Raw genomic sequence first — 12,581 nt, 5'->3', positions numbered from 1 at the left:
TCTGCATAACACACATGGTTTTTGGTTGGACATGAATATGAATATAATGGTTGAACATTAAGCTGAAAGCCATTGGCAACACATTCCCTCTGCTACCCAATCTGTTCACATCAACAGACTGTGTCTTTAATATTCAAACATAACAGGTTTGTCAACATTCAATCACTTGCCAATTGAAATTGTAAATAGACTATACAGAAAGACTATTTTATTGTTTATAAAGCTGACAAATCTTGTAACTAGTGGGTTTTCATAATATCTGTTTAAAATTGTCAGATTGACAACACTTCTAACCAATTTCTTCCCATCATTCCCATCGGAACACAGCTACCACACCCCGACCGAATGTGGGAAACTAAGGAACTTCTATGAGAACACAATTTTCAGCTTGAGAGTTAAACTCCCCTGATTCGAACTGTGATGCACGTTGAACAGCCAATTACTAACTTCAGAATATCTTAGATTATCCTCGGTTTTTCGAGATTTTCTTAAATAATCTTTCCAGCAATTTTATGAACTAGTAGATTTTGATCTCCAGCTAACATAATAGATGCCACAAATCTTGCCTTTATTTCTACATAGTATGCAGAACTCAGACTGTTGGCTATTGGATTACATAGATAGGCACCTTTAGATATATAGTTTTTAGCTTTTGATACTGTATACCGGTATCTAGTTCTATTACTGACATTGCTAAATGAGATAAAGTATTAGGCCTGCACATCTTTATTTCTGAAGTTCGTTTGTAGTACAGTTGAAGCTCTTTAGAATTTGGGTATACATATCATGGTTTTTTGCTGTTCTTTTCATTTCTCTTTAATTTTGAGTGCTACACGCATGTTGCTTGCATGGTTTATCTGTCATAGGTAAGTTGTCCACTGTATGTAGTGCATGTGATGAGTAAGTCGGCAGCTGCCGTACTGGCTACAGCCCGAAGTCGTGATTTCCAAGTGTACGGAGAAACTGTGGCTTCTGCATTGGGTACAGACGGAAGCAATTACAAGCATGCCTGCTGGAGACATGCCGCTGCGTACGTGATGAGTCCTCCACTGAGAGACGACCCAACCACACCTGGTGCCCTCATGGACTACTTGGCACAGTGAGTATTTTCGTATTTTTCAAGAGTTTACGGTTTCCAACTCTAATTTATGTTAATTATTGATGGGTCATTACATTGTGACATTTGTACTACATGTTTACAGAGTACTTCAAAATCTCTAAAAGAAAATTATAATCGATACTATAACTTAGATCATAAAGTAGTCACGTTCAATTAGTAGGCTAGTGGTGTCAAAGAGGACGGAAGCTTTATAGTTTCGATAATTTTAATTATGTCGCTGTCCATTGTCGTCAAGTCTTTTGAAGGCCGCTCCATTGTCGTCGTCAAGTCTTTTGAAGGCCACTCAAATACTCCACGCGGAGTGTATAAATCAGAGTTGCAAATTTTAGCAGTGTGTCTTGTTCTAGTTCACAGTTAACATTAATTATATTACAGTTCAGTGTATAATAAAAATGTGGAGGCCGTGGGAAGCGAGTGAAGTGTCCAAACCGATACCCATGAACGTCAATAACGACGATAGTAATAATAATAATAATAATAATAATAATAATAATAATAATAATATCAGAGTTAAATAACAATTCAAATTCAAAAGCTAGACCAAAATTATGTAAGCAGTGTCAAACGTTTGTGTGCAATGCTCACACGTATGTTCTGAAAAACAATTTAGGTCAAGGAAAAATTTCGGAGACATGTAAAATTCTTAAATTAAATAGAAATACTGTAAGTAAAATTGCAAAAAAAGGACCTAAGACACCTAAAAAGCGTGGATACAAAGTCACAAAATTTAATAAAGTACATGGTTTTACGTGTGATTACATTCACCGTGAAATATATAGTTCTTACAATAAAGGCCAATCCTTAACAATAAAAGAATTATTACAAAAAGTCAAACTTTCCGGTTTTCCTTATGGAGAAACATTTAATTATTTCTTTATTTATTTTAAATTAATTATATAATCTAAATAATATAAATAATCTTAAAATTAACTCATGCTTTAAGCAATTAAGCCTAGCCCATATCCATGTTATATTAATATATAGCAGCAACAAACAAGACGTGACAACGTCGCATTTTCATTTTATTATCGGTGCATGCAATAAAGACCTACAAATCTTAAAAGGAATGTCGCTGCGTAATAATTAAACGAGGCAACTTTACCTGCACAAACAGCGCTCCTTGGGAGCAGGAGAGCCGTGTTTACCGCTCGCCAAAACAGAGAGGAAGATACGTCAAAATGACAGACTTGCTATAGGTAGAGGAGCGGGGAAACGACCACTCAGTTATCTAGTGGAGTGCAGTGTGTAGACCTATTCTCAGTAACTGTTTCACGTTGCTTACCAGTACAGTATGGAGGAATCTAAAGGATGGAACATAACATTTAACGATTTACAGCTCGGACTTATTGATCTTCAATGTGACCTAAGGGCTAAAGGTCGTTTGAATAAATCTGCTAGCCTGGTTGAGTTTTACAAGACTAAACATTAGCAATAATATCCACGACTACACACAGGCTGGCTGTGAAAATGATTGCTATGTTTGGCTCAACATTTATATTTGTGAGCAACTGTTTTCTATAATCAACTTTAATAAAGGCAGACATCGAACATCTGTAACTGATGTTTCATTACGATCAGTAGTCTACTGTTCCTTTCAGCTGCCAACAGCATAAAACCTCGTTTTGATGTACTGATAAATAAAAATATAACAAAATGATATTGTACATTTAAGTAGTATTTCTGTAAAATAAATATTTCTTTATTAATTAATAATAGTCCAAGATAGTTTTGCAAATACTGAACGGGAATTCATTTCATAAACACTCGTAATAGTACTTCCTTTTGTGTATATTTTGTACGAGATCACCCCTTCTTCCAGTCCACCCTTTACCCAGAGCGCAGCTAATATCTGCATTCTGCTCATGAGCTGTGAGCCGGCTCAGAGAGCGCAAACCTTGTGCAGGCCTGACTTAGATCCTACAAAACATACTTTTCTTTTTTTGTGACAGTTGTGACCATTTCATGACATAAAGTTCCCACAAGAGTTCTTTAAGGCAAGTTTTTTATGTAGTTTTGGGATAAGTAATAAAAATCTATTTTTTCCCCTGATACATTAGATAGCAACGCATAAGCACTCATATAAAATAGATATGATGGTCTAGCTCTGTGTATTGAACAGTTTTTTTTTAGTATATGTGACGGTTGTGACATGTGAACTTTTAAATCGTACGCAATGACACCTGCGTATACATAATTACATAAAGTGATATATGAGAAAGAACACAAGAAGAGCAAATCAATATACAGATAAAAAGAAGGAAATGAAGATGGGTTGGCCATACTCTTCAGAAAGAAAATTCTATTGAGAAAGAAGCTTTAAGATGGAACCCCCAAGGCAATAGAAAGAGAGGAAGACCAAAGGTTACCTGGAGAAGAAAAGTGGAAGAGAAAACACGGAAAGAAGGGACATCATGGTCCGAAATTGCCAATATCACTCAGAATAGAAGATGTTGGCAAAAGTTTGTTGAGGCCCTTTGCTCCAGTGGGGTATACAGGAAATGATGATGATGATGATGATGATGATGATGATGATGATGATGATGATGATGATATATGAAGAGCCCACTGCAAGAATGATGGATGTCACTTTCTTGTCGAAAATGAACCAAGACTGTCAATCCATAGCTTAAGACATATAGAATGTACATAGAGAGATATATGACATTAACACTGATAGTCATTGTCCAGTAATGGTCGGAAAATCACAGTTAAGCTTTGAGCACTAAGCATTTCAAACTTTCAATTGCATCTCCTGCAAAATGTGTTCCAAATGACATCCATCATTCTTGCAGTGGACTCTTCATATATATATCTATATATATAATTATTCCAAATATATGGACAACATTATTAATGTTATGTGTGACGATTGTGACATTAACGACTATTACTTACTTACTTACAATGGCTTTTAGAGAACTTGAAGGTTCATTGCCGCCCTCACATAAGCCGGTAATCAGTCCCTATCCTGAGCAAGATCAATCCAGTCTCTACCATTATATCCCACCTCCCTCAAATCCATTTTAATATTATCCTTCCATCAATGTCTTGGCCTCCCCAAAATTCTTTTTCCCTCCAGCCTCCCAACTAACACTATCAACTTTACAGGGAGTTATACCTGAAACCTTGATTTGCATAATACACGTCACTGTTCGTTAACAGAAAACCACAACTTAAGTCACACGGAGTTAGTGTGCACTCGAAGTTGGTTGCTTGACGGTTGTCAGCCCACTTTGAGGTCTGTGGATATAGAGGGAAAAATTGGATCAGTGTCGGTTAGAGTTCCCGAGTAGCTCAGTGGTAGAGCGTTGGTACGTTAAACCAAAGGTCCCGGGTTCGATACCCGGCTCCGGAACAATTTTTCCCTCGAAATTATTCAATCAACTTTACAGGGAGTTATACCTGAAACCTTGATTTGCATAACACTATATGCATTTCTGGATTCGCCCATACATGCTACATCTCAAACGTCTGGATTTAATGTTCCTAATTAAGTGAGGCGAAGAATACAATGCATGCAGTTCTGCATTATATGAACTTTCTCCATTCTCCTGTAACTTCATCCTTCTTATATGAGGTCTCGCCATCCTCATTGAATAATCAAGACTACCTATATTAGTAGTCAACATGTAGTTACCTGTTAATTTGAGAAAAATTCGTTCTGGCACCGGGAATCGAACCCGGGACCTCTCAGCTCTTATTTCGAAATCTGATAGCAAAAAATATATATTATTTTTAATATAATTTTATTTTATTACTATTTTGTCTGCACAAATAAAAAATTCGCATTTGGAAACACAGATGAAATGCAATACAGAAGAACATAGATGGCTCTGTCATCTCTTCTAAATGTAACGACATGGAATAGTTACTTATTATAACAAATGTGAAGATTTTTTCTCGTGCTGACCACTTAATGCTAGAGAAAAATCCTGCATACTGAAATAACTCTGTCGTTTGTAATCTGTATATTCCATCATGCTTCACAGAGATGTAATAAAGTCTATTTCCCGCAAACTGAAACCGATGAGTACTTATTGACTACCGAGTTCGAATAGACGGTTACTTTAAGAAATTCCCCTGGCTATGAATGGTTGATAAAGTGTAAAACAACTCCTTTCCTTTTATTGATATCAAGTTATAATATTCACAAAATGTATGTTTTAGAGCTGTATGTTGTTTTAAGTACCGTCCTGTATGATATGGTGGTCTAGTTCTGTGTATTGAACAGTTTTTTTTAGTATATGTGACGGTTGTGACATTATGTGAACTTTTTAATTGTACTCAATGACACCTGCGTATACATAATTATATAAAGTGATATATGGGAAAGAACACGAGAAGAGCAAATCAAGATACAGATAAGGAGAAGGATTGGCCATAGTCTTCGGAAAGAAAATTCTATTGAGGAAAAGTTATAAGATGGAACCCCCAAGCAGTAGAAAGAGAGGAAGGTCAAAGGTTACCTGGAGAAGAACAGTGGAAGAGGAAACGGAAAGCAGGGACATCATGGTCCGAAATTGCCAATATTGCTCAGAATAGAAGATAGCGGCAAAAGTTTGTTGAGGCCCTTTGCTCCAGTAGGAGATACAGGAAATGATGATGATGATGATGATGATATATATAATTATTCTAAATATATGAACAACATTATTAATGTTGAATAATTTCGAGGGAAAAATTGTTCCGGAGCCGGGTATCGAACCCGGGACCTTTGGTTATAGTACCAACGCTCTACCACTGAGCTACTCGGGAACTCTACCCGACACCGATCCAATTTTTCCTTCTATATCCACAGACCTCAAAGTGGGCTGACAACCGTCAAGCAACCAACTTCGAGTGCACACTAACTCCATGTGACTTAAATTGTGGTTTTCTGTTAACGAACAGTGACGTGTATTATGCAAATCAAGATTTTCAGGTATAACTCCCTGTAAAGTTGATTTGAATAATTTCGAGGGAAAAATTGTTCCGGAGCCAGGTATCGAACCCGGGACCTTTGGTTTAACGTACCAACGCTCTACCACTGTTCGTTAACAGAAAACCACAATTTAAGTCACACGGAGTTAGTGTGCACTCGAAGTTGGTTGCTTGAATGTTGTCAGCCCACTTTGAGGTCTGTGGATATAGAAGGAAAAATTGGATCGGTGTCGGGTAGAGTTCCCGAGTAGCTCAGTGGTAGAGCGTTGGTACGTTAAACCAAAGGTCCCGGGTTCGATACCCGACTCCGGAACAATTTTTCCCTCGAAATTATTCAAATCAACTTTACAGGGAGTTATACCTGAAAATCTTGATTAGCATTATTAATGTTTTGTGTGACGATTGTGACTTTAACGACTATTACTTACTTACTTACAAATGGCTTTTAGAGAACCCGAAGGTTCATTGCTGCCCTCACATAAGCTGGTCATCGGTCCCTATCCTGAGCAAGATTAATCCAGTCTCTACCATCATATTCCACCTCTCTCAAATCCATTTTAATATTATCCTTCCATCTATGTCTCGGCCTCCCCAAAGGTCTTTTCCCCTGCAGCCTCCCAACTAACACTATATGCATTTCTGGATTCGCCCATACATGCTACATCTCAAACGTCTGGATTTAATGTCCCTAGTTAAGTGAGGTGAGTCCTCCAGCTTGGGGGTTGGGCGAAGGGCTAACAACCCATCACCGTAAAAAACAGCTTGTTACGAATCCCTACAATAAGCCTCGGATTATGTCTCGTGACCAGAATATTGTATGAAATGGAAATATAAAAATTGGAGATTTATCCTTCGAAGAGGTGGAAAAATTCAAATATCTTGGAGCAACAGTAACAAATATAAATGACACTCGGGAGGAAATTAAACTCAGAATAAATGTGGGAAATGCGTGTTATTATTCGGTTGAGAAGCTCTTATCATCCAGTCTGCTGTCCAAAAATCTGAAAGTTAGAATTTATAAAACAGTTATATTACCGGTTCTTCTGTATGGTTGTGAAACTTGGACTCTCACTCTGAGATAGGAACATAGGTTAAGGGTGTTTGAGAATAAGGTGCTTAGGAAAATATTTGGGGCTAAGCGGGATGAAGTTACAGGAAAATGGAGAAAGTTACACAACACAGAACTGCACGCATTGTATTCTTCACCTGACATAATTTAGAACTTAAAATCCAGACGTTTGAGATAGGCAGGGCATGTAGCATGTATGGGCGAATCCAGAAATGCATATAGAGTGTTAGTTGGGAGACTGGAGGGAAAAAGACCTTTAGGGAGGCCGCGACGTAGATGGGAGGATAATATTAAAATGGATTTGAGGGAGGTGGGGTATGATGATAGAGACTGGATTAATCTTGCACAGGATAGGGACTGCTGGCGGGCTTATGTGAGGGCGGCAATGAACCTTCGGGTTCCTTAAAAGCCATTTGTAAATAAGTAAGTTAAGTGAGGTGAAGAATACAGTGCGTGCAGTTCTGCATTATGTAACTTTCTCCATTCTCCTGTAACTTCATCCCTCTTATATATGAGGTCTCGCCATCCTTGAATAATCAAGACTACCTCTATTAGTAGTCAACATGTAGTTACCTGTTAATTTGAGAAAAATTCGTTCTGGCACCGGGAATCGAACCCGGGACGTCTCAGCTCTTATGTCGAAATCGGATAGCAAAAAATATATATATTATTTTTAATATAATTTTATTTTATTATTATTTTGTCTGCACAAATAAAACATTCGCATTTGGAAACACTTACAGATGAAATGCAACACAGAAGAACATAGATGGCTCTGTCATCTCTTCTAAACATAACGACATGGAATAGTTACTTATTATAACAAATGTGAAGATTTTTTCTCGTGCTGACCACTTAATGCTAGAGAAAAATCCTGCATACTGAAATAACTCTGTCGTTTGTAATCTGTATATTCCGTCATGCTTCACAGAGATGTAATAAAGTCTATTTCCCGCAAACTGAAACTGATGAGTACTTATTGACTACCGAGTTCGGATAGACGGTTTCTTTAAGAAATTCCCCTGGCTTTGAATGGTTGATAAAGTGTAAAACAACTCCTTTCCTTTTATTGATATCAAGTTATAATTTTCAGAAAATCTATGTTTTAGAGCTGTATGTTGTTTTAAGTACCGCACTGTAGATAACGACGTCAAGAATTACTTCTGAAATGGTAATTCATGTTGTATACATACTAGTTCACTTACGGCTGAGTAGTTAGCTTCTGTATCTTTTATCGGGTGACATGGGTTCGAGATGAAGGAATTTACAGTGGAAAAAGCAAGCGCAAGGAATTTTACTCTGTATTGCTCCGATTTCCCTTAACATAATCATCATTCTACCACTACGACATAATCATCCTCGATTGATTGATTGATCTGCGAAATCCCGACCAAGTCCTCCAAAACAAGTAAAGATGTCTGAAAATTGTGTATAACATAGACTATTAATGTATGCATAACACGGTGCACACGTGGTGTACTTAATGTTCTTCTTCTTCTTCTTCCTTGGCGCTACAGCTCATTGTGAACCTTGGCCTCTTCCACGATTTTCCGCCAGTTGTCTCGATCCTGCGAAATTGCTTTCCAATTCCTATATCCCATCTTACACATGTCTTCCTCAACTCCATCCAACCATCTTATTCTTGGTCGTCCACGGCTTCTTTGGCCCCCAGGATTTCCATTTAATATCCTTTTAGGAATTTCTATGTCACTCATCCGTGCCACTTGCCCAGCCCACCTTAATCTTACTGCTTTTACTATTCTTCTAATAGGCGGATCTTTATAGATGGAATACAACTCATTATTATATCGCCTCCCCCATCTTCCTCTCTCGAATACTGGGCCAATTATTTTACGGAGTATCTTCCTCTCAAAGGCATCCAAATTTCCAGCGTCCTTTTTTTGTTAGAGACCACATCTCACCAGCATATGCTAGTACAGGTCTTATAAGTGTTTTATAGATAGTTATATTTGTGGTACGAGATAAAATTCTTGAACAAAGTAATTTTCTCAAGGCGAAGTAAGCTCTATTGGCAGCCATTGACCGCTGCTTTATTTCATATGAAATACCATTAGAATGAGTAACTGTTGATCCCAGGTATTTAAATTCATCCACTCTCTCGAAGTCATATCTGCCTATTGTTATTGAAGATGGCATATTCTTGAGGTTTGCCTTTCCACAAGTCATGTATTTAGTTTTCGATTGTTTAATGATCAATCCCATATTCCTTCCTGCCTTTTCTATACTCAAGAATGCATCTTCCATTGCTGTTCTAGATCTTGCCACTATATCTATATCATTGGCGTATGCGAGTATCTGCACTAATTTATAAAATATGGTCCCTCTGCTAAGTAGGTTTGCATCTCTTACTACAGCGTAATTAATCGGATACTCTAATTCAGTGGTCGTGAGCACTCACTGAAATGGGTTACGGGTAAGCAGTGCATGGCAACATGCACCCTCATGCAGGAGAAATCGTACCCGTTGTACAGATTGCATCATTCACGTGTTGCTCTTACCCATCCTTAGCCGGAGGAATGTACAAGAAGCTATTCTGCGCTTCTAGTGTTCAATTAAATTGACATTTGGACATTATAAACATACTTAGCAGAAGGAAAAAAAAAAACACAATTATTGTCAGTGTCTATACTTGACAATAATTGTAACACAAGAAACAATAGACTTACTCAGTTACAATTCACAAAGCAGTCTTTTGTAAAGAATGATTTATTTACATGATTTGTATACAGTATTTGAAGAAAATATAAATATTGCAGTAATTTCGAAACAACAAAAAACGAACACAATATTTCATTTTACGTAGTAGGTACTGATTATTTCAAAATAATACTCTTTCATTGTTCCTCAAGCATTATTGGGACCATTGGTGCACAAATGTTAAAGAAAATATTTTACTCCCAATTACATACAATAGGACATTGTGAGGCTTTTACACTGGAATCATTTCCTTGCTGTATATTAATATAAATTCACATTATTATTAATAAATTGGATAAATTAAGCTTGAATTTAAATTTATATATAGTTTATTTGGAAAACGTTGATAGCAAGTATCAGCAAATTGGGAGCGTTACTGAATTGAGTTAAAAATGTACTTCACAAGCTGTGAAGCGAGAACATTTTCTTTATGTCATGTTTAAAGATTTATTAATGTAAGTATATAATATAGTAACGTGAGATGGAAAATTCGCCATTATGTGTTATTTTTCCAGAAAATTTTTCCGTCTTACAAATAGTTGCTTTCTTCCTTCCCTTACAACCTCAAGACCCTCACATGTATTCTTCACTCAATATTCTAATCACTTATCAGCTTATCAAATAAAAGTTGTAAGTCGTCTAACCATTGATGGCTGTGTTAGTACAGACTCCAAAACAACATCATTGTTATGTTTGTCTTGCCGTGAGAGTACTAATTAAGAAATAAGAGCTGACGAATATCATATTTTGAGAACTTTACTAATCTGATTTAAATTCTCACATCACTATTAGGTCCACATGATATGATGAAAGCCTTTCATTTTAAAATAATTACTATTGGCTGAGGAAAACATCATAACAGTTATGTTATATGATTCGTGATTTCTCTTCTTCGTTATATCTGTGGACTCCTCACTTCATTTTTCATAACGCATACACAATCACAGCTCAATGAGCACACCCGTACTGATCTGTGTTACTGAAACCAAAGCTGTTCTGCTACTGCAGGTAATGTACAGCCCTGTCGCGTTCCCCTCCAAGCCGATTCACTCCCTCCAGGTAGGGGAATAGGAACTGCACATCTCACAGAGCCAAGTGCACAATGTGCACGACTGCTCAATGTGCAGGGTTTTGACATGCCTGGTCTAAAAAGTCTTCAGATATCTTGTGAACATGTGTTGAATGTATCTTGAAATGTCAGACTTGCCTTACGAATTTGCTAATGATGTTTTATGTTGCATGGAATTTGTGGTGTGGAGCATGTTCGGTTTTTGTGTTGGTAGATGTTAGCTTTGTGAAATGTGTATTGTTAAGCTTATGGATTTATATTTCCTTGCTTTTTGTGTTGTGATGTCATGTGATCAGTTTGAAAATGTAATATTCGGGGAAAATATTTCCTCCACCTTGTGGGTAAGATTGCTTTCGTTTCAGGACATGCCTCAAAAGGGAAGGAAGTTAATTTCTTATGTGTTCTAACATTAATCTTTTGCACGACATAAAATTTATGTGTTAGAATTCATGCTGTGTAGTCCTAGAGCTAAACTATTGCCAGATTACATTTTGACAAAACTATAGTCGCATTACTGTTATTTCCGGCGTGACTCCTCCTCTTTGCTTACACCTTAGGAAGTGAAGGCTCTATAAAGTCTAGGTAGGTAGTATCGTTCACCATATTTGTTCTTTCATTGTCGTTCTACCAGACGAGAAATCTATTTGCCGCACCATTAAACATCATGTCGTAGCTCCTATGATAATAAATCAAACGCACTGTAATTGAGCAAATAATTGAGCGGCAAATAACGTCCTCGTGTGCTTTCTGCGAACGCCAATGAAAGAACCAAAATGGCGAACGATTATATTAAATATTTATCGAGCATTAGAAAGTATATAACGTAATCAGCAGTGAATGACAAGATGTATACGTTTAAATGTAGCCGACCTGCAACGTGGTTGGCTGCCAGAAATAAGAGTAACGGGACTATAGCTTTATTTTCCAGAAAGCTTGTAAGTTGTTCAGAAGTCCGACATTTTCCTTCTATAGTGTGGTGTGGCTTTTAATGATTGCCAGTGTTTAAAGGTAGTGGTTAATTAAATCCATTGAATTCTTATTTTGTGGTCTTGTATACATACGTATAAAACTGTGAGTGTATATACCGTACATTGGGGTTACTTTGAACACGGAGGAAACTTTGACCATTTTTTTTTTTCAGAAAATCATATTTAGGTTTCTACATGCTGCATTTGTTATAGATGGAGATAAATTATCATAAAATCATTCTCATACCAAATTTACCTCCATCTATAACAAGTGCAGCATGTAGAAACCTAAATATGATTTTCTGAAAAAATGGTCAAAGTTTCCTCTGTGTTCAAAGTAACCCCAGTTTACCGTATGCATATGCACATATGATTCAGAACAACATACCAGCTTCTTTAGTAGAGCAGATATAGAACACACAAATATTCTAGAGAATTGCTGATAATTTTCGATGAATTTCCCATCTTTACACTGTGCAGACACTCTGGACTTCAATTCCAGTTAAATTATTGTTAAACTCTGGATTCTCGTGTACCGTATGTAGGCCTATGCATAATGGGAGCGAAATTTTAAGAAAACTTTCCCAAAAATCGTATTTAGTACTCAGTGAAGTGTACATTATACCTGGAATTGGTTTTGTTCAACATAATAAAAGAAGAAAGGAATAATCACAAAATTATCACAAGGCATACCGGTACCTATCAAAAAAAGTTGTG

The 12,581-nt window shown here is 36.9% G+C and overlaps 1 protein-coding gene and 1 non-coding gene across 6 annotated transcripts in view; one reads left to right on the top strand and one right to left on the bottom strand.

Moving 5' to 3' along the window:
• Nucleotides 1-12,581, top strand: part of CRMP (Collapsin Response Mediator Protein) — a 747,709-nt gene that overhangs the window by 675,976 nt on the left and 59,152 nt on the right. For 3 of the 5 annotated variants that reach the window (XM_069838350.1, XM_069838348.1, XM_069838351.1), the window contains one exon: nucleotides 867-1,099. The exons of the other annotated variants lie outside the window; for them this stretch is intronic. In XM_069838350.1, coding sequence (XP_069694451.1) covers nucleotides 867-1,099 — 233 coding nt within the window. The remainder of the gene's footprint in view (nucleotides 1-866; nucleotides 1,100-12,581) is intronic. 5 annotated transcript variants of the gene reach the window in all.
• On the bottom strand, nucleotides 5,805-5,875 carry TRNAI-UAU (transfer RNA isoleucine (anticodon UAU)). The gene has a single exon. It is a non-coding gene; the product is annotated as a tRNA-Ile (tRNA).

Source organism: Periplaneta americana, chromosome 10, assembly GCF_040183065.1.
Source record: "Periplaneta americana isolate PAMFEO1 chromosome 10, P.americana_PAMFEO1_priV1, whole genome shotgun sequence".
NCBI classification, from domain to species: domain Eukaryota; kingdom Metazoa; phylum Arthropoda; class Insecta; order Blattodea; family Blattidae; genus Periplaneta; species Periplaneta americana.
Note: the sequence above shows the minus strand (reverse complement) of the source record. Positions and strands in the feature narration are given on the sequence as shown.